The sequence below is a fragment of the Mustela nigripes genome, chromosome 5 (genome assembly GCF_022355385.1).
Source record: "Mustela nigripes isolate SB6536 chromosome 5, MUSNIG.SB6536, whole genome shotgun sequence".
Lineage (NCBI taxonomy): Eukaryota > Metazoa > Chordata > Mammalia > Carnivora > Mustelidae > Mustela > Mustela nigripes.
Genome location: NC_081561.1, coordinates 37,624,928 through 37,650,770, shown reverse-complemented (window position 1 = coordinate 37,650,770; position 25,843 = coordinate 37,624,928). Strand labels below are relative to the sequence as shown.

General features: G+C 42.3%; 1 protein-coding gene across 1 annotated transcript in view; it reads right to left on the bottom strand.

Moving 5' to 3' along the window:
- Positions 1–25,843, bottom strand: part of B3GAT2 (beta-1,3-glucuronyltransferase 2) — a 76,505-nt gene that overhangs the window by 2,282 nt on the left and 48,380 nt on the right. Inside the window, exon 2 of the mRNA XM_059400166.1 lies at positions 24,877–25,021. Within this exon, the coding sequence (XP_059256149.1) occupies positions 24,877–25,021 (145 nt within the window). The remainder of the gene's footprint in view (positions 1–24,876; positions 25,022–25,843) is intronic.

Below are 25,843 nucleotides of genomic sequence, written 5' to 3'. Positions count from 1 at the left end.
CCAATCCCCAGGAGCACTTCTTAGCAACATTTTGCCCTCTTCATTAACTGAGTTGATTTGTGGTGGTTTTGTTTTGTTTTGTTTTATTTTTTTCAAAAGTGTAGTTAACAAAGTAAGTACCAAATAATCCCAGGCAGTAACTGGGGAGTTGTGAGAAGACCACAACCAGCATTCTCATTACCTCTCCACCTGCCAGACTGGGCCAGTCCCACATCTAGGCCCTGCCTCCTCTACAGGAACACCTCCCGCGAAGCCACCTACAAACACATCACATGCTGAGTGACACATAATAAAGCCTTAACCTGAGGACTAGCCGCCCCAGTATCCTCCACAAATCCTGGGGGGAAGCAGCACATTCTAGCAGAAGGAACATTAAATCTGGAATTAGAAGCCTTTTGTTTTTGCCTGGATCCTTGTACTTGGGACATTGGTCAAGTCACTTAAACTTTCTTGATCCTGAAACTTCCCCATATCCTCATCTGCAAGAGATGTGACACCTTTTCAGCTCACTGTAAAATTAGCGAATGGAAAGACCCCACTAACTGCAAAGCAGTGTTCAACACAGTATATAAATAAAAACACCATTGTAAATATCATGAAGGGCAGGTGGCTTACGGCTGGACAACGGCTGATGATAGGAAAAGGGCCTGTGAAAGTGGTGGCAGAATCAGACCACCTGCATGCATCTCGCACCCCTAGGCTACCAAGTCTCAGCTAAAACAGCCACAGACCTCTGGTTCAAATTCACACATAAAAAGTGACTTTTCTAGTAGGTGAACTTTGACTTTAGTGTCCTATGATGCCTTCTTTTTCTATAGATGAGGACTGCCCTTCTCAATCACTCACGATTCTGGTATATTTTTCACATGGCTTCAAGGTCCTATTTCCCCATCTTACTAAAAAACAAAACCCAAAAACATAGAGAAGTCTGTCAGAAAATGCTCTGAACCCACTTTGATTCTCTTCATTTTCCCTTGTCTTTAACACATTCATTATGGTGACCACTGAATGTGTATTTTCTTGCTTTCCTCGGTTCAGGAAGAACCTTCTGTTTCTTACAAGCAAACTTCCATAGCACAGTGTACAACTTCCACAAGCAAAGCTGATGGCTGGCCCTCTCCTGGCCTCACTGGAGGACAGGGTGCACCTGGCAGGCCAGCACCCTGGGAAGAGATGGTAGTGGGTGGCTCACCACAGTAACAAAGTGGTTTTCTGTTTTCTTACACCCAAGGGGGAGGTGGGCAATTCAGATGCTCTTCAGTCTCCTACCCCCTTTGCTCCACCCCTGCTCAATGAGTGCCTCCAAGGAAGCAGGTCCCAGCCAGCATGTAGGAACCACACACTAACTGGGCCCAAACTCTGGGTTGCCTTTCAGGGAATCATCTGACCTGCTATGAAACTGAGGAAATTAGAGAGCTCTCCTTCTAAAAGCAGCACAAAGACTTTCTAGCCCCTTAAACCACTGCTTCCAACCCAAGATGGATATTTTGGGTTTTCTTAATTTCCAAGTATTTATGCCTCAAGTATTATATGTACCCTTTTTACTAGTGAAATTAATTTAGCTTTAAGGATATCAGCAGTAGTTTTTGAGATACTAGGAGCCTTACAAAAATCATGGGAGTAGGATTCTCTGTCTATGGATGTATAAAAAAATAAAATGCAAATTAAAACTGGTTATCCAATCTTAGCACAGGACTTCCTGACTTAAGGTGAAGTAGAGGTAGGGTGGAGAGAACTGTCTCCTATGTATGTGTGTATACCTGTGTGTGTATAAGTATGCATGTGTGTGCATATAAATATATGGATGTATGTAATAAATTCATGTTACACATACTCTATATAAACATAACCTAACATACATATATTTTCTAGTACCTAGCAACATAAAATCCAAAATACCTGAGCTACAAAAATTAGCATATGCACAAACCGGAAAATACAACCCCATAATGAAGACAGTCAACGGAAATAAACAGAATCAGTCAACAGAAATAATATTATTATCTGTAACAGAAATAATACAGAACAAAGATATTAAAACATAAATAAACCTCATGTGTTCAAAAAGGTAGAGAAAAGATTGAGCATGCTAAAGAGATACAGAAGATAGAAAAAAGACCCAAAAGTATCCCACTGTTGTAAAAAATATACTGGCTGGTATTAGCTGATAAGACATTGCAGAATGAAAGACTAGTAAACCTGAAGACATAACAACCAAAACTACCAAAAGGTAGTGACCTTTTCTGTGACACACAAGTCACAGAAACAGAATGAAAGGTGGAGAGGGGATAGAAAATAAAAATTTAAGAAATAACAGAAAACTTAAGAATTTGATCAATAAGGATATATAAGATTTAACCAACTTGACCTGACATTTTAGGGCACTCCATCTAACAAAACAATACATAATATTCTCAAGTACAGATGGAACATTGTCAAAACAGGCCATAGTCTGGGTCATAAATTAAATCTCAATAAATTTAAAAGAACTCAAATCATACAAAGTATTTCTCTGACCACAATGGAATTCAAATAGAAATCACCGATACGACGATATCTGGAAAATCTCCAAATATTTGGATACCAAACAATGTAATTCTAAATAAGTTAGGATATAAGGAGAAATCAAAAGAGAAATGAGAAAGTGGTTAACTGAATGAAAACAAAAACAAGAATGTGGGATGCATCTAAAACAGTACTGAAGGGGCGCCTAGGTGGGAAAGGAAAAAGCAAGTCTGGCAAATCTCTTCCTCCATCCAGCCCTAGTTAAAAGCATGAGTAGTGCTTACCAGTACCTTCTATTGTGTATCAGTCTCACCTCTATATACCTGTCCCACCAGAATATTCTCTTTCCTAACTACACATAACTTAATCTCAAGCAAGACTGTTAAAAGCCAAAACTTTTCCTAATTCCCAAAGGATAGGTTTTGGCAACAGTACCAGTCTGGTCACGAGAAAGATACTAATGATATTTTTGTCCTGACAGCCACTCTGGATAATAGTATTAGAATGCTGGGCTCCTGACACACTTCAACTACCGGCAATAGGTATCAGGTAATTTCAGAAGTCGGTCTCTACTCAGCTGAAATTTAAAAAAAAAAAAAAAAAAAATTGTCGCTCTCGCCGGCAAGAACGACCCGCAAACGTGATGGGTGGCAAGCTTCTTTATTAGTTCTCCCTCTGTCCCGACAGTCTCTCCGCTTTATATCCTTTACCTCGGCCAATCACCGATCTAGTCCACGCCCCTCTCCCTGATCACGCTGCGAGCACGGGCTCACCCATGCTTGCAGCCAGCCAATCAGTCTCGCTTCCTCAATCCCGGGGCACCTCCGCATACGTGACTCCTTGCATCTATTTCATGGCTCTCCACAAAAAATGATGACAATTTACAAATTAAAACATATGCATGTACATATAGGGGCGCTGGGTGGCTTAGTTGGTCAAGTGTCTGCCTTTGGCTCATGTCATGATCTCAGGGTCCTGGGACTGAGCCCTGCACTAGGCTCCCTGCTTCATGGGGAGTCTGTTTCTCCCTCTGCCCCTACCCCTCTCCTGAGCACAAGCTTGCTTGCTCTCTCCCTTCTCAAATAAATAAAATCTTAAAAACATATATACACACACATAAATTGTCTCAGGGAATTGTTTTAGAAAGAAAGATGTGTGTGTGGCACTTCTCTCTTCCGTAATTCTTTCTGAGGTGATCCACTCTCATAGCTCTTCCTAGCAGAGCACATCTGGTCTTTCGGAGAGAGTGAGAGAGAGTGAGAGAGAGTGTGAGAGTGTCTGTGTGTGTGTGTGTGTGTGTGTGTGTGTGTGTGTATGAATCTTTCTTATCTACCTACCCCTTTATTGAGATATAACTCATAGATACTGAAATTTGCCTTTTCAAAGGATGGGATTAAGTGGCTTTTATTATATTCATAACTCTGGGCACCTTTTAAAACTCTTCTTTCTCTATTGAATGGTCTTGGCACCCCTGGCAAAAATCAACTGACTATAGTATAAGAGTTTATTTGTGCTCTGTCATTTCCATTCTATTCATTCATATGCTTATCTTTATGCCAGTGCCATACTATTACTGTAACTTTATGTACTAAGTTTTCAGATCAGGAAGTTTAAGTCTTCCAACTTTGTTCTTTTTCAAAATTGTTTTGGCTATTTTGAGTCCCTTCCTTTTCCATATGATTTTAAGATTTTATTTATTTATTTGACAGAGATCACAAGTAGGCAGAGAGGCAGGCAGAGAGAGAGGAGGAAGCAGGCTCCCCGCCGAGCAGAGAGCCCGATGTGGGATTCGATCCCTGGACCCTGGGATCATGACCTGAGCCGAAGGCAGAGTCTTTAACCCACTGAGCCACCCAGGCGCCCCTCCCATATGAATTTTAAGGTAACTTTGACAATTTCTGCGAAAAGGGCAGCCAGAATCTTTATAGGAATTACCTTGAATCTATAGATTAATTTGGGGAATATTGCCATTTGAGTAATAGATCTTCTAACCCATAACAATGTCTCCTAATCCAGGAACAGAAGATGTCTATTTATTTAGTTCTTTAATGTCTCTGAATAACATTTTATAGTCTCCACTATACAAGTCTGATACTTATTTTGTTAAATTTATTACTAAGTATTTCATTGTTTCTGACACTGATGTAAATAAAATTGTCTTAAATTTCATTTTTCAGACTGCTCATTGCCAATGTATAGAAATGCAACTGATTTCTTGTGTTGATCTTGTATCTGGAAACCCTGCTGAATTTATTTACTAGCATGAATAACTGTGATTTCTTTTTTTAAAGTAGGCTCCAATACAGGACTTTAATTTATAATCCTGAGATCAAGAGTTGGACATTGAACCAACTGAGCCACCCAGGCATGCCCCTCTCCTTTTTTTTTTTTTATTTTTTTAAAGATTTTATTTATTTATTTGACAGACAGAGATCACAAGTAGGCTGAGAGACAGGCAGAGAGAGGGGAAAGGAAGCAGGCTCCCTGCTGAGCAGAGAGCCCGATGCCGGGTTTGATCCCACGACCCTGGGATCATGACCTGAGCCGAATGCAGAGGTCTTAACCCACTGAACCACCCAGGTGCCCCATCCCTTCCTTTTTTTAAGTAGGATCCATGCCCAGCATGGAGTAGAACAAGTTGTATATATATTCATGAGGATTTTCTATGTAAAAAAATCATGCTTGATAGCTGAAGATATTCTCCTTTATAACCTGGATATCTTTTGCTCCTTTTTCTCAACTAATTACCTTGGCAACAACCTACACTACAACAGTGAATACAACTGTGAAGAGGGGTTATCCTTGTCATGATCTTAGGGGAAAAGCTTTCATCTTCAGCTATTAAGTATTTTTTTTTTCCATAGATGCCCTGTATCAGATAAAAGATGTTCTTTTCCTTTCCCCATTTATCAATCTAGTGTTTTTATCATGAAAAAATGAATTCTCTCACATACTTTTCCTGCATCTATTGATTTGATCAGGTGGTGCTTATTGTTTGTTCTACTGATACGTTGTATTACATTTACTGACTTTTGTATATGAACCAACCTTATACTACAGGGTCAAATCCTACCTACTCATGATATATAATCCTTTTTATTGTATGTCGCTGGATTAACTCCACTAGTATTTTGTTTAGGATTTTTGCATCTATATTCATGAAGGATATTGGTCTATGGGTTTTTTTTTTTTTTCCTTATACAGTTTTAGTATGAGGATAACAATGACCTAATACAATCATTTCAAACATGTTCTCTCCTTACCATCTTTTGGAAATGTTGTGAAGGATTGGTTTTAACTCTTCTTTAAATGTTTGTTGGAATTCACTAGCAAAACCATCTGGAACTGGGCTTTTCTCTATAGAAGTTTTGTTGATTATTAATTCAATCTATTTTTTATAGGTCTATTCAGATCTTCTATTTCCTTTTGAGTCAATTTAGTTTTCTTAAGTAATCCTCTACACCTACACCCAATATGGAGCTTGAACTCAAGCCCTGAGATTAAGAGTTGAATGTTTCTACCAACTGAGCCAACCAGGTGCCCCTTGAGTCAGTTTTAATAGTCTTTCCATTAATTTGTCCATGTCATCTACATTATCTAATTTGTTGGCATACAATTTTTCATGCTTTTCTCTTATAGTCTTTTTAAAATGGTAGTAATGCTTCTGTTTTCATTTATGATTTTAGTAATATGAGGCTGGCCTCCTTCTCCCTGGGCAGTTTAACTAAAAAGTTTGTCAATTTTCTTGATGTTTTTAAGAACAAACTTTTGGTTTTGCTGATTTCCTCTATTGCTTTTCTATTCCCTATTTCATTTATTTTAGCCTAATCTTTATTTTCTTCCACTTGTTATTTTGGGTTTAGTTTGCTCTTCTGCTTCTAGTCTCTATGGTAAAAGATTAGGATATTGGTTTCAGATCTTTCTTTTTAATAGAGGCATTTGTAAGTGTAAACTTTCCTCTAAGTACTGCTTTAGTTGCATTCCCTAAGCTTTAGTATGTTGTCTTTCCATTTTCATTCATCTAAAAATATTTTCCAATTTCCCTTGTGATATCTTCTTTGACCAAGTGGTTATGAGTATGCTGTTTAATTTCCATATGCTTTTAAATTTCAAACTCCTTTCTGGTAGTAATTTCTCATTTCATTCCAGCATGGCCCAAGAACATACTTTTGTATGCTTTCAACTATTTTAAATTTATTAAGACTTGTTTTATGGCCCAACATAAAAATTACTTTATAGTCCATCCTAGAGAATGTTCAATTGTGCATTTAAAAAGAATGCATATTCTCTTGTTGAGTGAAGTATTCTCTAGATGTCACAGGTCTTGTTGATTTATAGTACTTTTCAAGGCTTCTTAGTTTGTCTTCTAATTGTTCTGTTATTTAAAATGGAATATTGAGGGCGCCTGGGTGGCTCAGTGGGTTAAGCCACTGCCTTCGGCTCAGGTCATGATCTCAGGGTCCTGGGATCGAGTCCCGCGTCGGGCTCTCTGCTCAGCGGGGAGCCTGCTTCCTCCTCTCTCTCTCTCTCTGCCTGAGTCTCTGCCTACTTGTGATCTCTCTCTGTCAAATAAATAAATAAAATCTTTAAAAAAAAAAATGGAATATTGATGCTCGCAACTGTTATTGTTGAACTGTATTTTCCCTTCAGTGTGGTCATTTCTGCTTTATATATCTTAGGGCTCCATTGTAAGAAGCATATATATTTTCAACTACTGTATCTTTGTAAGGGACTGGCACTTTTATCATTATAAAATAACCCTTTTGTCTCTAGTAGCAATTCTGAAAGTCTATTTTGTCTAGTATTCATATTGTCACTCCAGCTCTTTTTTTGGTTCCTGTTTGCATGGCAAGTCTTTTTACATTCTTTTGATTTCAACCTATTTCGATACAAAATGTTTTCCATGGAAAGCATTATACTTCCATCATGGTGCTTTTCGATTTGATGGTTTTTTTTTTTTTTAATCCATTGTGCCCATATGTCTTTTGACTGAATTGTTTGATCTATTTCTATTTAATGGAATTACTGGCAAATTAAGGTTTACATCTGCCAGTTTGCTATTTGTTTCCTATATGTCTAATATCTTTTAATTCCTCTATTCCTCCACTACCATCTTATTTTGCATTAAAAGGATATTAGTGTATCATTTCATCAGTTATCCTTTCTTGTATAATATTTTTTGAGTGACTTATTTAGCAGTTGCCCTGAAGATTATAATTAGCATCTTAACTTCTAACAGTTGAGTTTAAATCAATATCAATTTCAAGAATACACAAAAACTTTGCTCTTACCACAGTAGGCTCTAAGGGTGCCATGGTGGCTCAGTTGGTTAGGCGACTGCCTTTGTCTCAGGTCATGACTCCAGAGTCCTGGGATCAAGTCCTGCATCGGGCTCCTAGCTCCATGGGGAGTCTACTTCTCTCTCCGACCTTCTCCCTTCTCATGTTCTCTCTTTCTCTCTCAAATAAATAAATAAAATCTTAAAAAAAAAAATAGTAGGCTCCATTATTCCTCCTCACTTCATGCTACTATCACAAAATTATGTCTATATTTTGTATCGTCAGCCCTGATTTCTTTTTTTTTTAAGATTTTATTTATTTCACAGAGAGAGATCACAAGTAGGCAGAGAAGCAAGCAGAGAGAGAGGGGAGGAAGCAGGCTCCCCACCGAGCAGAGAGCCTGATGCGGGGCTCAATCCCAAGACCCTGAGATCATGACCTGAGCTGCAGGCAGAGGCTTAACCCACTGAGCCACCCAGGTGCCCCTGTCAACCCTGATTTCTAATTATTATTTATGCAATTGTCTTTTAAATCAGAAAGTGTGGGGGGGAGAGAGATAAAAATTACATTTGTACTCTCTTAAAAATTTACCTTATACTATACTTTTATTGGTACTCATATTTGTGTGGATCAGAGTTACTGTCTGGTATCCTATCATTTCAGCCTGAAAGACTCCTTCAGTACTTCTTACAGGACATGTTTGCTAGTCATAAATTTTTCTGGCATTTGTTTATCAGGAATATATTAATTTCTCCTTCATTTTTTAAGGATACTTGTGCTAGATATAGCATTTTTGGTTGATAGTATTTGCAAAATTGATACACAAAAATTTGTTGCACTTCTATGCACTAGTAATGAGTATCACAAAGAGAAATTAAGAAAACATTCCCACCTACAATTGCCTCAGAAAGAATAAAATATAAGGAATATTTCAAACCTATAATAATAAAAAAAGTACGGTATTTGCATGAAACAGATACAGAGATAAATGAAACAGAAGAGCCCAGAAATAAACCCATGAATATATGATCAATTAATTTATGACAAAGGAGCCAAGACTATACAACAAGGATAGCACAGACTCTCCAATAAATGGTCTTGGGGAAACTGGACAACTACATGAAAAGAATGAAACTCAACCACTATCTTACACCATAAACAAAAATTAACTCCAAACAGATTAAAGACTTGAATATTAAAACTGGAATCCATAAAACTCCTACACAAAAACATACATTGTAAGCTCCTGGATGGCAATCTTGGTGATGATTTTTGGGATCTAATACCAAAAGAAAAGGCAAAAAGAACAAAAATAAGTGCGACCACATCAAAATTAAAAAAGCTTCAGCCCAGCAGAGGAAACCATCAGCAAAAATAAAAAGAGAATGGGAGAAAATATTGGCAAATCATATTGCTAAGGGGGTTAACATCCAAAATATATAAAGAACTCCTATAACTAAAAACAAAACAAAACAAACCAGAACAATCTGATTTTAAAATGAGCAGAGGACCTGAATACACATTTTTCCGAAGAAAACATACAGAAGGCCAACAGAGTCATGAAAAGATGCTCAACATCACTCACCATCAAGGAAATGGAAATCAAAACTACAATGAGATATCACCTCATACATGTTAGAATGGCTACAAAGAGACAAGAAATAAGTGTTGGCAAGGACATGGAGAAAAGGGGACCCATGCACACTGTGGGTAGGAATGCAAATTAGTGCAGCCACTAAGAAAAACAGTATGGAGGTTCCCCCCAAAATTAAAAATACCATATGATACAGCAATACCACTTATGGGTATTTATAAAAGAAAATAAAAAAACTCAAAAAGATCTATGCACACAGCTCTGTGCCCCATGTTCACTGTGATATTATTTACAATGGCCAACGCATGGAAGCAACCTACATGTCCACTGGTGGATGAATGGATAAGAAGATGTAGATATATACCCACTGGGATATTACTCAGCCATAAAAAGAAGGAAATCTTGCCTTTTGCAACAACGTGGATCAACCTTGAGTACATTAGGCTAAATGAAATAAGTCAGAGAAAGACAAATGCCAAATTATCTCACTTATATGCAAAATCTAAAAAAGAAAACAAACTCACAGATTCAGGGAACAGACTAATGGTTGCCAGAAGGAGGCAGATAGCAGGTGATCTGAACATACCAAGTCTCAGTTACAAAATAAATAATTCCTGGGGATGTGATTATAGCATGGTGACTATAGATAATACTATATTGTATATTTGGAAGTTAAAGAGAGCAGAACTTAGTCCTCATCACAAGAAAAACATTTTAACTATACATGGTGATGGATATTAACTAGACTTACTGCAGTCATCATTTTGCAATATAGACAAATGTTGTGCACCTAATACTAGTATGTTATATGTCAATTATATGTCAATTTAAGAGATGGAAATCTGCTACTTAAGTACTGTTTTTCCATAATCTTGTACCTTCCAGTCTTGGCATCTGTGAACTATCCACTTGAAAAACAGATGCATTGATAGTAGTGTTTCAGGAATCATTTTCAGACATAGAAAGCAGAAAAGGAGACTGTATAAAAGGAACGTGTCCTTTACTTAGTGACTATCATGTCTAAATTGCCACTACTTCACCTAAATGTTCAACTACAGATTTTCATGGCCCTAACCCTAAATACTCGTGTGCCATGTGTGCTCCTAGGGGACAGGCAGAATTCTGATCTTCCACATTTATTTCCAATTATACCTTCGAACGATTTTCTTCTAGTGCAGAAAAGGAATGAAAAAGCATGACCTGGCTGTTAAATGGATCTGTTAATCTGCTCCTTAATACAGACTGAAACTTTATAATTGCTTCAGGATAAGCCTTATTTTTTTTTTTTTTTGGTCCAGTTTTTAAAACTCCCAAAAAGCCATTTAGTAGTCATAGTTCTTTGTGGAAAAAATAAAACATTTTTGATTTCTAAGACTTATTCTTTATTTAATCTATAAACAATTCATTTGAATCTTTACTCTGAAAACAAACCATCACAGAAACCTAAGTCTTCTAAGGAAACTGTCAGGATGCTGAATCAGGATGGAAAGAATCAAAGATAAATTAAGAAGCCTTAATTAACTGATACTAAAAATATCCATGATGGATTTTTTTTTTATAGGTTGGTGGCAGAGAACTAAGACACACCTAAGATTGAAGTTCAGAAGGGGAAGTAGTCCTGTTGGCTCAAAAGCCAAAAGGACTCTGATGGGACATGAAGTGTCTGTATTGAGAATGGCTCAGTCAACAAGGTTGATGGTGTCTGATGAAGAATCATGGTCTCATGATTTATTTTGCCTATGAGATTTTCTGCTTTACCTTATCCATGAATACTACCAAATGTGCCCCTAAGCCACTCTATTCCAACCCAGAAAATATAGCAGAACCAGAGAAGAAGGTATCTGTATTCCTATTCCTCAGACCCCAGCACATAGAGTAAAATAATTTTTCAAATAACATAAAATAACGATGTAGCAAGAATATGGAGAAATTGGAACTCCTGTGCATTGCTGATGGGAATGTAAAATGATGCAGCCACGGTGGAAAAAAGTATAGCAGTTCCTCAAAAACAAACAAACAAACAAACAAAAATCAATAGTTTTTTGACAAAAATCAATTGTCCATATGGACAATACCCTATGGTCCAGCAATTCTACTTCTAGGTGTACATTCAAAAGCACTCAGAGCAGTGACTTACAGTTACTTATATGCACATGTTCACAGCATTATTCACAATAGCTGAAAGGTGGAAACCCAAATGTCCACCAATGGGTAAATGGGTAAACAAAATGTGGCCTATATATACAATGAAATATTATTCAGCTTAAAAAAGGCATGAAATTCTGACACAAGCTACAACACGGACAAATCTTAAAGACATCATGCTAAGTGAACTAAAAAGGACAGATAGTGCATAACTCCACTTACATGTGGTTCCTGAAACAGTTCAATTCATAGAGCTAGAAAGTGGTTCTTACCAGGACTAGGGTGGGGGGTGGGGCACTAGTAGTGTTTTAATGGTACAAGTACCAATTTGTGATGATGAAGCATTTATGGAGATGGAGATCACTGCAGGACAGTGTGAATGTACCTAATACTATCTCCTACTTAAAAATAGCTAAAATGGTAAATTCTATGTCAAGTATGTTACACCACAATTTAAAAAGGTTAAACTTGCCTTCCCGGTGAAAACCGTCTTTTCGATTGCTGGTGGTGCTTTTCAGTTGTTGTAATTTTAAAAACTCCTCTCCTATGCTCAAGTTCTCTTCTTGCTCGACCCATAGAAGTGTTTTCTATGGAAATTAATTTTACTGAACATTCGCGAACTTTTTCAGCAGGGGCTATCCCACCTCCAACCTCCAGATGAGACTCAGTGGGTGGCAGGGCAAGAGGCCACAGCTACGAGCCCCCGGAAGAAACGGAAGAGTAGCGGCTGACCACCTACACGAGCTGTTCTTATTTCTAGCTGCACTTTATCATCACTTCAGGCTTTAAAAAAAAAAAAAAAGGAAATTACAGACACCCCTCCCCCACTAGCAGCCACACCCAAGGATTATGGTTAATTATCAGTGAAGAAGCCCACAGATAGATGTTCTCTCAAATTCTGATGTGTTGCCAGGTTGAGACCTGCCGACTTAGACGCTCTTTAGAGAGCTCTCCGGAGTAGAACTCAACGTTCAAAAAACCTCACCATTTAGAAATAATGGCATGGGTGCCCTGGTGGCTCAGTCGGTTAAGCGTCTGACTTCCTCTCAGGTCATGATCCCCGGGTCTTGGGATCGAATCCTGCCTAGGGCTACCAGTTCAATGGGAAGTCTGCTTTTTCCTCGCTCTGTGCCTTGCCCCCTCTCCCTCTCAAATGAACAAATAAAAATATTTTCTAAAAAGAGAAAGAATGGCAATTAGGGCTTAAAAGGAATAAGAAGCTGTAAAACTTTGAATTTTGATAATCCTTAAACCAGAAATAAAGACAAGTTAGAATTCAAGAATTCAGCAAACATTTGTTCAAGCGGCCATGCCCAGGCAGGTAGAAGAGATGACGCCTTCCCCAGTGGAGCTCCCCGGCTCCACAAGCAGAGGAAGCCTGGGGCAGGCAGGACACCCATGTGAGCACTACCCCGAGGACAAGTGCATGAGGGAAACGTGGGAGCAGCTTCTATGGGCATGGAAAAATCGGGAAAATTTTCCCAGAAAAAGCTATTCCTGGGGGAGAGGGGTTGGGAGAAGTGGGGTGGGATTATGGACATTGGGGAGGGTGTGTGCTTTGGTGAGTGCTGTGAAGTGTGTAAACCTGGTGATTCACAGACCTGTACCCCTGGGGATAAAAATATATGTTTATAAAAAATAAAAAATTTTAAAAAAATCTAAAAAAAAAAAAAAAAAAGCTATTCCTTTACTGAGTCTTGAAAAGGGGCTAGAAATTACAAAGGCAAACCTGGGAAGACAAAGTGACATTCCCTTTTCTGGAAGGCAGCGTGTGCCAGTCTGAATTACCTTGGGCCCAGGAGCAGGCGGCAGTGCTCGGCTGACCCTGGTGGTGGGTCAAGGTGAAGTGATTTGAAATGAGGTGGACTCAAGTGCACAGCGTCTGGGGTTCGGTGATACACCTGCTCAGGGGGCCCAAGAAGAGCGCCCGCTAAGTTCAGCTTCTGAAGCCAGTGCAGAGACTTGACCTCGCCAGCCCCCAGGTCAACCACGCATGGCAACGACCGTTAATTCACACTGTCTGCCTCTTCCACAGAGTCCAAATGAAAATTCTATCTCCAGACGCTCTCCCACAAACTCTTAGGAAAGTCAAGGTGGTGACAAAGGACGTTTCTTCCCTCTCGTGACCCGATTAGAAAGTGTGAGAATCATTCTTTGAAATCCTTCCTCCACGTGTCATCCATTATTATGAAATGATTTGTCATCTGGGAAATCATGAAATGAACATAAATCTACTTCTCAACTTTCTAATGATCTTCTGTTTTGGTTTTCTCTTATTGATCAGTCTCTTTTTGGAGTACTTAACCTAAAGCCAGGGACGGTGTTTGTCTCCACATGCCATCCTGCACGCAGAGCTCGGTCCCTGAAGGATGATGAGCACAGGTCCACCAGTCAGGACAGACACAAAGTCCATCACAAGCCCAAGGCAACGAGTTCACATGCTCCTAGGTGTTACCGTCAGGAATGATCTAAAGCGGCTCTGTGTGGTGAGAATTCAAACACTGACAGAACAGCAGAAACTCCTGCAGAATCTGTTCTCCTTTCAACCTCACCACAACCCAGAGGGCAGGTGGTTGGACCCCTAATCTCTAGGTGGGGAACCTCGGCAAGCCTGGCCTGCTGTGCCCTGGCGGAGCGTGGGTGTCAGCAAGGCCCCTCCCCCACAGTCCATCTTCATCAGTGCTCCGGTCCCCACGATCGTCAGCCACACACAGCACTGGGCCAATTCCCCCAGACAGGCCTATGAGCCATCTGAACGCAGGGGACAGGGGAACACAGACACGGTCTGATCTTGCTTCTTGGTGAAGAGACCCACCATTCAACAGAGCTGTTCCAAGTGCCCTGACCTTGATGTCGTATTCTGTGAGGAATTCCATTTCCCATTCTGCAGATGAAGAGCATGGAGGCTCCCTGATCAAGGACTCAGTCACTTGGCGGGCAGTGGGAGTGCCATGTCTGGAGACACACTAACCAGAGCCGGGTCACCGTGCAGCTTTGGACAAGTGACTTCGCCTATCCATGCCTCCCTTTCCTTGTATTTAAAGGAGGAGGAGAATATTAGCAACTCCCTTGCCAAACGGAGTGAAGACAGAACAAGAAAAGCACCCAGAGCACCAAAGACTGCCCGATGCCTGGGATACGAGCCTGATGCTCCGTGAGCGATAATCATGAAGTCGGCTGGGCTTCCCAGAGAAAAGCGACAACTACTCATTCTCAATGCTTTATTCGCGGAAACTCTGAGCGATACCCCTCCACTTCCACCAAGCCCTACTTGAACACAGCCACCGCGCCCTCAGCTGCCCTGGACCAGCACACAGACATGCAGGCGCTCCTCACCCCACATGCCCACCATAACCCCGCAGAGATGCGGTCCCTGTGGACAGAACGGAACACGTCGACGAGGCCACTGAACACCTTCTGGTCTCCAGAATGTACCTCATTCTGGATTTGTTACCTAACCAACGGGCAACAGGCTGCCCTTCCCCCCAACACTCCGTGACCATCCCCGTGGCGTCTAAGTTCTCAGGATGGAATCACCATGCCCCCACAGCTCCACTTCTGTCCCAGGGAGCCCACACACTGCTCCAGTGTCAGTCACGCCGCACCAACCTAAGGACAAGGTCCCACGATGGTCCCCAGACCCTGCACTGAACCATATGACACGCTGTCACTCTACTGAGAACACTAATTTTATCTTCCTTACACAAAACAGTCACACATGGAAAACAACACATTTAATTTACAAACGGCCTCAAAGTGGCAGAACAAGGTTATTAACCCCCTTTAAAAAAAAAAAAAAAAGATTTGAGAGCAAAAGAGAGAGTAAGCAAGTGTGCACTAGTGAGTGTAAGCGGTGGGAAGGGCAGAGGCAGGGGGAGAGAATCTCAAGCAGACTCCCTGCTGAGCAGGGAGCCCAGACGCAGGGTTCAATCCCATGACTCTGAGATCATGACCCAAGTCAAAACCTAGATTGGGACGCTCCACCGACTGAGCCACCCAGCTCCCATACCTCTCTTTCTTGCAGTAATTATATTCATGAGGCAAAGTAAAGTATTGCCAATTCTGGCTATGTTCATTTGGTTTTGTTGATCTGAACCCAGGCTGATGTTTACTACTATATTATCTACCGAGAAAGGGTTTTGCCAAGGAAATTAATCCAGACAAAATTCCTTCTCATGGGCGCCTGGGTGGCTCAGTGGGTTAAGCCGCTGCCTTCGGCTCAGGTCATGATCTCGGGGTCCTGGGATCGAGTCCCGAATCGGGCTCTCTGCTCAGCAGGGAGCCTGCTTCCCTCTCTCTCTCTGCCTGCCTCTCTGTCTACCTGTGACCTCTCTCTGTGAAATAAATAAATAAAATCTTTAAAAAAAAAAAAAATTCCTTCTCAACAAATATCTAGAGAAAGAAGGCCCCATGTAACTGTGATTGGCTGAGAGCCCAAACTCCACAACCCTCCATAAGGACAGAACACGCACAATGAATCCAGAGCCTGGAAACTTGTCAAGCAATGGGATTTTCTTTTTTTCTAATATGAAGATTCCTATTTTTATTACTATCTTCCTATTTTTATACAGCTGACATTCTGGTTAACAGAATGTTCTAATTACCTGAATCACCATATACTTCTGCACCTAAGTTACAACTCAAAGTATAATTTAACAAATTATAATAAAACCAAAATTAAAGTTAGCATGTCCACTATCACCATATCATACAACATTGTTCAACTAGCTAAATTAAAAAATGTCACAAATCCAGGGCACCTGGGTGGCTCAGTGGGCCTCTGCCTTCGGCTCAGGTCATGATCCCAGGGTCCTGGGATTAAGCCCCTCATCAGGCTCTCTGCTCCTTGGAGAGCCTGCTTTTTCCTCTCTCTCTGCCTGCCTCTCTGCCTACTTGTGATCTCTGTCAAATAAATAAATAAAATCTTAAAAAAAAAGTCACAAATCCCCCTATACCCACAGAAATGAAGCCAAATTTATATTTCATCAATCAATCCTCATAGGCTTCCCCGAGCTTGCCTCTTGCCTGAGAGCCGCATATACCCTGAGGTTTGCTGTTCCCTGAACTCGCTCGGACCTGGGTCTGCACCTAAGGCCCCCTCCCATGCTGTCTTCCACAATGCCCTTGCCAAACTGTCCTCTGCAGCACTTCTCTTTTCTCTTATATAAACCCAAAACTTCCCATTCATACCTCATTTTCTATGTCATGGGACAGAAATTTACACATTTATCATAACTATTCTCTCTCTGCTAGATACCAACTACTTGGGGGCAGGGGCTGTGTGTTCCCCACAGGCTCTATGCTCCCACGGTCCCACATTGCTGACTGTGGGACTGCATAGCATAGCAGTGTCTGCGGGATTCAGTCCACGGTGCTCCTCCCGCCCCGTGAATATCCAGCGGACAGCCAGCCTCCAACAACCAGCCTTTCCACCTTCCCGGGTCTCGGTTTCCTTAGTTACCTCATCTCCTTATTAGGAATAAGAGGTGATTCTGCCAAAGTCAACTTGTCCATCTGAAGTCCCAGTCCCCCCAACCCCCTATTTCTTCTTCTTTGGCACTTGAACACATCTCTTTTTCTCACAAAACTTCAGCTTCTCTTCTTTCATTAAAGGAAAACAAAAAAACACTTCTCCTACGCCTTGAAACGGCTACCATCTCTCTTCCCTTCTCAACCCTGCCATGTTTCTTGAAAGAGTGGCCTTCCTGCCTCTTAGTGGTGCTCGCCATCCCCACCCCTGAACACACCATTCATCCTACTTCCCCAGAGATCTCTTCTAAAGCATGGATCTAAGTTTCATTTTAAAAAGGGACCTTTGCATCTCTAGGGACTATACTGGAAATGGGGATAAGCCATAGGGATGGAGAAGGTAGGTGCCAATAGAAAAAGTATAAATACAGTGGCCCACGTACAACCTCAATCCTTAGACTCAAAACCCGTCAAAACTCATGCCACCTTTGAGTTGGACCTCAAAAATAATCCCCCTGTCCTTCTTGGACATAGCCCCCTGCAGCCCTCCCAGCTACTTTTTCCATGACATCCTCTGTGATCACTGTCCTGAAAGTGGAACCTCCCCAGTCCTCTCCTGGACTGAACATCCACTTCCTCTTGCTCTACTGGAAACTGAACTTTCCTTGGAGGAGTCTGCCTACTTCTTACTCCTCTTGAATTCAGGCCCTCCATCCTCGTACATCCCCCATTACAGGAAACAGCCTAATTGCCAACCATCTTAATGACACCATCTGGATGGCCGGCTCTCACACTCCCACACCCACCAAGCACCCTCCTCTTTCACATCCATGACACAAGGTAGCCAATAGTCAAATCCATGACTCAACCACCTCTTGCCTCTGGTTGCCTCTGCCCTTGGCCTGGGCCCTGCTCCCTTCCCTGGCCTCTCCCCCTGCAGCCACTTGAAATGGCTGCATCCTGGGATGCCCTCCTGGGAGCTCAACTACTTCCAGAGCTTCAACACACCCATGTCCACAGGACTCTAGTCCCCAAAACTGAAAGTCCTCCTAGACTTCTCAACCATCTCATAATGCATAAATAAAATGATTTCATCCCTTCACAATCATGTCTTATTTTTACAAGTCAGGCAAACATCCACAGACAAAGCTGAAAGTGACCCTGAGACATAACAAATGTGCCCTCTGTTTTTTGTGCAGGAAAGCACTGGTAAAACAGGGACATGGTAGACACCCTTCTTTAGGGTAGGAAAGCTATCCTTTTTGAGTCCGTGGTATATTAAAAAAAAAAAAAAAATTATCTGGTCTTTGTGCCTCATTCTTTTTTTTTTCCCCCATTTTATTTTCTTTTCAGTGTTCCAACATTCATTGTGCACCACATCCAGTGCTCCATGCACTACATACCCTCCATAATACCCACCACCAGGCTCACCCAAGTCCCCATCCCCCACCCCTCCCAAACCCTCAGTTTGTTCCTCAGAGTCCACAGTCTCTCATGGTTTGTCTCCCCCTCCGATTTCCCCCAACTCCCTTCTCTTCTTCTCCCGATGTCCTCCATGTTATTCCTTATGCTCCATAAGTAAGTGAAACGATATGATAACTGACTCTCTCTGCTTGACTATTTCACTCAGTATAATCTTCTCCAGTCCCATTCATGTTGATACAAAATTTGGGTATTCATCCTTTCTGATGGAGACATAATACTCCATTGTATATATGGACCGTATCTTCTAGATATATACAGAACATTCTACCTTAAAACAACAGAATACTCATTCTTCTCAAGTGCACATCGAACTTTCTCCAGAATAGACCACATACTGGGTCACAAATCAGGGCTCAACTGATACCAAAAGACTGAGATTGTTCCCTGCATATTCTCACACCACAATGCTTTGAAACTGGAACTCAACCATAAGAAAAAGTTTGGAAAGAATTTAAACACTTGGAAGCTAAAGACCACCTTGCTTAAGAATGTTTGGATCAACCAGGAAATCAAGGAAGAACTTAAACAATTCATGGAAACCAATGAGAATGAAGACACTTCGGTACAAAACCTATGGGATACAGCAAAGGCAGTCCTAAGGGGGAAATACATAGCCATCCAAGCCTCCCTCAAAAAGTTGAAAAATCCAGAATACACCAACTCTCTTTACACCTTAAAGAACTGGAGAATCAACAACAAATTAAATTAAGCCAACCTCACACACAAGAAGGGAGATAATCAAGATTAGTGCCGAAATCAATGAGATAGACAGTAGAGACATAGTAGAACACATCAACAAAACTAGAAGCTGGTTTTTTGAAAGAATAAGACTGATAAACCATTGGCCAAAGTAATCCAAAAGAAAAGAGAGAAGACCCAAATTAATAAAATTATGAATGAAAAGGGAGAGATCATGACTAACACCGAGGAAATAGAAACAATCATCAGAAATTATTATCAACAGTTATATGCCAATAAGTTAAGCAACCTAGACAAAATGGATGCATTCCTGGGAACGTATGAACTTCCAAAACCAAATCAGGAGGAAATTGACAACCCGAATAGACCAATATCTAGTAACGAGATTGAAGTAGTGATCAAAAACCTCCCCAAAAATAAGAGACCAGGACCTGACAGATTCCCTGGAGCATTCTACCAAAGATTCAAAGAAGAAATAATACCTATTCTCCTGAAGCTGTTTCAAAAGATACAAACAGAAAGAAAACTTTCAGACTCTTTGTATGAAGCAAGTATTACCCTGATCCTCAAACCGGGCAAAGACCCCACCAAAAAGAATTCAGATGACTATCCCTGATGAATATGGATGCCAAGATTCTCAACAAGATCCTAGCTAATAGGATCCAACAGTACACTAAAAAGATTATCCACCATGACCAGGTGGGACTTATCCCAGGGATGCAAGGGTGGCTCAACATTCTCAAATCAATGTGATAGAACAAATCAATAGCAGAAGAGAGAAGAACCACATGGTCCTCTCAATTGATGCAGAAAAAGCATTTGACAAGATACAGCATTTGTTCCTGATTAAAACGATTCAAAGTATAGGGATACAGGGAACATTCCTCAACTTTATAAAAGGTATCTATGAAAAACCTACAGCGAATATCATCCTCAACGGGGAAAAGCTGACAGCCTAATTCTGGGTCAGGAGCTTTTATTATAAAACCCTTAGCATTTCCTGAGGGATGGGAGTGACTTTGTTGTGCTAATGAGGTGGCTGCAGAGGGTCTCTGGAGAGTTCCAGATGGGGGCCGGTTCCTGGAAAAACCAAGCACAGGATTAGGGGGTCAGAACATGGGGCCATGTCGGACCATGCCACAGGATGGTGCCGACCTCTGGGGATAGAAGCTGGAGACTGAGTTCCATTGTGTGGCCACTGAGTCATCAATGTGCCTCATAATGAAACTATCTAAAAACCCTGGAGGCAGACAAACCATAAGTGACTCTTAATCTCACAAAACAAACTGAGGGTTGCTGGGGGGAGGGGGTTTGGGAGAAGGGGGTGGGATTATGGACATTGGGGAGGGTATGTGCTTTGGTGAGTGCTGTGAAGTGTGTAAACCTGGTGATTCACAGACCTGTACCCCTGGGGATAAAAATATATGTTTATAAAAAATTTAAAAAATTTAAAAAAATAAAAAAACCCTGGAGGCAGAGGGTCTGTGGAACTTCCCATGCTGTGAACACATTAATGCACTGGGAGGGGGCTAGAGCCTCGTTCAGGAACAGCACAGCAGCTCTGCATTCTCTACCAGACCTCAGCCCACGGGTAGGGTATCTTCATGTCACTGGTCCTAATTTGCACCTTTTGTAAAAGAACTCTAATAATAAATAGAGCACTAACCTGAGTTTGTTTACTAGTCCTGCTAGCAAATTGTCAAACCTGAGAGAAAAACAACAGATTTACAGCTAGTCAGGAGTGCAGTTGGCCTGGGACTCCCAAATTGTTGTTGGTTAAGCAAAGGCAGTCGTGTGGGGACTGCCTGCTAACCTGTGGGGTCTGAGCTGACTCCGGGAAGTTAGGGCAGAGCTGAACAATGGTGCACCCCGCTGGGTTTTTACTGGAATGGAGGCCCTACTCTGGGCCAGGCACTCAACTGGGAACCCTATGGGACTGTCATTAAAGGAGCACAGAGCCCTGCCTGCCACCTCACACAGAGTGAGAATTCAAAACAGGGATCTCAGCCTTAAGTTCTGAATCTGAACAAATCCACACCTCTCCAGTGAGGCTCAAGATTATTTTAAGCTCAGTTCTTTCAAGCAATGGTTCTTATTGACACCTTCCTGGAAGTGGCCAAAGGCAGTCTGTCACTTGAAAATGACACCCTGACTTCCAAAGAGAGCTAAACACTTTGTGTGGAGTGCCTTGCTGGCGTCAGTCAGAGCTAACTGGTCAGATGCCCAAGGGGTAGGAGCCGAAGCCCGAGCCTCGGGCCCGCAGCAGGTGTTCCTGGGTCTCCCTGCCCGGAGGAGCAGGGTGGCCAGCAGCCAGGGCAGAAGCCGCCTGCGTGCTGCTTCCCCGGGCAGGGATGGCCACGGCCGCGCTCCCTCCAGAGCCATCCTGTGGTGGTTATCTAACTCAGGGTTTCAGTAGTCATCATTCGTAAGTTTGGGATTTTTTTTTTAGCTTTCGCCCAGTGCGACAATCTCTGCTTCGGCCATTAACACCCCCACATGTACCTACACGGTAATTCCAGAACAGTGTTTCCTCATCTGAGAGCAAAGATTGCCCCTGCCGAGTCCAATAGGGCAAAGTAAAGACGGACACAGAGTCAAACTCCCTGAATGGCGTCAAACATTACAGTTCCGAGGTCTGATACTCAAATCAGCTTCAAGTAACAGCAAGGCTGTGACTTCACAGAAATCCAGGCGGGACAGACCCCAACGGGCTTCCAGTGAAGGGGCTCGCCACCCCCACAGCAAGACCGTTGTGGAAATGTGCCCTGATGGTGAGGCGTCAAGTCTCTCCCTCAGCTCGTGGGAATCCAGGAGAGGCCCAGGCTCCAGCACGGTCCTCTCACTCCTCTCCCACAGACCGTTTCCTGAGCAGCGGCCCCGACTGTCCAGAAGCCAGCACGAAACTGGCCTTCTGGCTTCTCTCTCCCCTTCTAGACACTGTGAGTGCATGTAACTTAAAAATGAAATAGGAAGTACCGTTTGTCTGTGAAGGTCTGTGAGGTCTTGCCTTGCTTCCCACAGAGAATACGCGAATCTTGCGTGAAATGTAAACAAAGCTGTGACTTTTTAAGTTTTAGGAGGAGAACAAACTCCCTCCAAATCAGAATCATCACCTGATCAACCAAATCACTCTCACTTAAAGGCTTCCAAAAATACTAATAATTTACTGAAAACTAATTTGCAAAAGCAAGTGCATGTGTAAAAAAAATAATTTAGTGTGGCAAAACCTATTTTCTTAGACACAGAAATTATATTCCTATTTTGAAACAAGGATAATTAATAGGCAAATTAATAGGCAAATTGTTCCTATTTTATGATAGTCCTTATATTATGCTTTGAAAATACACTGAAATGTTCACAAAAAGCCAAACATCAGTCATGTCATAGATCAAAGTAAAAAGGTACCAAATATCTTGTCACAGGTCAGGCCTAATGCATAAAACCCATGTGCCTTTCTTGAATTTTAGATATATCTATTTGGATCCAAACTCTGCGGGGGGAATCAATGCAAATATTCAGTGGGTTTACTGGATACTTGATCATCTACGTAAAAGTTCTTATAATAAAACCCAGAAAGACTTAATCTAAGTTGTCCTCACCTTGAAGCTACCTTGCAGGGCTGCAGGCAGAGATCCTGTGTATAAGGAGACACATCTGCAGAGCCTGTGGTGAAGCAAGGCTCTGGGAAAGGTAAGGGCCAAACACCTATCAGCTGGCTGCTTTAGCAGTCTCAACTCCTCACTTAGGAACCAGGGACCTGGGCACCTGAGTGGCTCAGTCAGTTAAGCGTCTGCCTTCCACTCAGGTTAAAAAAACATGAGGTCCTGGGATCAAGTCCCGCAGTGAGTCCTGCCCCTGTGGAGCAAGGAGCCTGCTTCTCCCTTGGCCTCTGCCTTTCTCTCTCTCATGAATAAATTAATAAAATCTCTTTAAAAGAAAAAAAAAAAAAAAAAGTGACCAGGGACCTGGCTTCTCTTTGAGCCTGCCAAGGACAGAAGCCTGGAGAAGGAAGAACACACCAGAGAAGACCCCAGTGGTCATTCACGCTACATCTCATTCTACACATGGGGAAACGAAGTCCTAGAGAAGCAAAAGACTATCTCGAAGTTTTCTGCTCAGTTATACTTTCTCTCAGCAAGAAACCAGATTCTCCAAAGACACAGCCTTTTAATTTCAGAGCGATGAACTCCCCATTTCATTGAGGAAAGGCCTCTTTGGGGAGCCCTCGGGACTTCCAAGTATGGCTGACCTCGCTTCTGTCTGCCTTCAGGTGAAGAATTTGGTGGAGACGGCACTCAGCCCTGAGGCTGCAGGGACTGAAGACCACAGGGTAAGGCTTATATTGGGGGAGGTCAGAAAACAGAGAGGGGAGCCCAGGACCGGGTGACCAGGGAAGGGAAAGAGCTCCAAACTGTCCCTGGGGTCAGAGACCATGAAATACATTTCCATAAAACTGACACAGGAAACAGGAAATGTTTGTTAAACACCGAGTAAAAATATCCTAGTCTGTTCCCTCCCGTGATGCAGGGCAAGGGGCCCCCCATAGCGTCGTGCACCAGAACTCGCCCCAACAACGCTCACTCCTCGCACTCTTCGTAATCTTGCTCCCTCAAATTTATAGGATCGTCAAAATAAAAGTGATGAATCCAGTTCAGGACGCAATCTTTGTTCCATCAGAATTCTGAGTGCCGCTGGGAAATACACACAAAGGACTGGCCAAGCACAGGATGACAGACGGACAGACAGAGCTGTGTTCTAGAGTTGAAGATGGAGATTAACCTTGAAGCTTTTCTGCCTCCATCTTCTAGGTTGTAAATGTCAGTGATTTTTCTTGCCTCTAAACCTCATGTTTTAAACTGCATCCTTCCACAGTTACCATAGGCATGGTCTTATATAACCCACTGAAAAGGAGTCACTTTATGATAATGTAGCATTTTAGGATTTGTGGACTACTACAGGTCTTTCTCAATTGAGTGGGTTAGTCAGAGAATAAAAACTTCATTTTTTTAGGGGGGGGGGGCAGATAGAGAATCTTAAGCAGACTCCACGTCCAGCACGGAGCCCAACGTGGGGCTTGAACTCACAACCCTAAGATCCTGAGCTCAGCCAAAATCAAGTGTCAGACTCTTAACTGACTGAGCCACCCAGGTGCTCCAGGGGACATAAACTTTAAAAGACAGTTATACTCAGTGAAGCAATGGTTGAAAAACCAGAAACCCAATTTTATGTTTCAGCTATTAAATATATCAGTAAGCACTGAATTTACCAATTAAGCATGAAAATGATTAGCTTGTCAATTTCACATCACTATTAAACTTACCAATAAGCATGTTATATACTGAAACCAAATGGACTCCTAGAGAGGGGAACCAGAAGGCACAGGCAGCAGCCCCGGTGAGGAGGGGCCAAGTCTGGTTCCCACCACGGACCAGACACTCAGCCCAGCACCCGGCACATACACGCTTGTTGAAGAGATGGCCGCATGGACAGCTGACTAAAATGGGATGGAATAATCATTTCTAAGCACCCATGAAGTCCATTTCTACTTGAATTAATCAAAAAGCCTGTTTCGAAAGTTTACTTTTTTTCTCTGCTGAATAGAATACGACGTAGGGTCTTTCGAGGCTTCCTTCCTCCAGCACATGGGACCCCTGGAAGAACAACCAGGGAGGAGCAAAGGTCACCATCCACACTCCTCACCTGCCATGTCGATGGCAAAAGGCCTGTCTGCTCTCCAGCCGGTGTACCAGCCCACGACTTTGCCGTTTTCCACCAACGGACGTTCATAGCGTCGCCCACCAACCAGGCCCACCGGCCAGACAGAGACTTTGCGTGTAGTTCGCATCTATAAAAAAGGGGAAAGAGATGTGGTTTAAGTTTCCTGAGGGAAAACAACTCGAAGGGAGGAAAGAAATGTGAACCGCATAGAAGAAATGGGGTAGTGGGGTGGGGTGGAGGCGGGGCATAGATTTTCAGAAGCTGAAGGTCCTGACAGAATACTTCTACTGGCAGAAGTACTGCCGCCCGATGCCCGGCGGCTGGGCGCCATCAGCCACCCTCTGTCACTGAGTTTGCTGGTGGCTAAAGGCTTGAGAGAAAGGAAGTGGGTGTCAGTATCTGGATGTCACTTATTTGAAGCTAAGTTGTGACTGTCAAAAATATTTTCTCTTTGCTTCCAAGTTGAATCTTCATACTTGGCATCTTTGGAAGTGAAAGGGTTGACTTCCCTTTAGGAAACTTGACTCCTCAGTAACAGCAAAAAGTTCACTGAAAAGCCGCAGGAGTTGCCTTTCTATGACTTGTTTGTTTATACAGACACAGAAATATTGGCTGACGGTGTTACTAATGGCATCCAGATAGAGGGGACACTGGGCATCCTCGAGAGAGACCAAAAGACAAAAACCCCACACCCTACATTCCACTTTTCAAGGGCAACTGAGCCCAGCTAGAGGAGGAAAAGCATCATGAGGGCAGCTAGAAAAGCTCGCCTTCTCTCTTCCAGCACACACTGTAGTATCTGGTGGAATTCTGGTTAAAGAGGGCCCTCCGCTGAAAGTGATTTACTGGATTTCTTTAAGGGAAAAGACATGTTCACAACAAAGCTTGCTGATGGCAGGGAAGAATTCTGGGGGGAAGCCACCATCACCACCTTCTAAGACATGTGTGA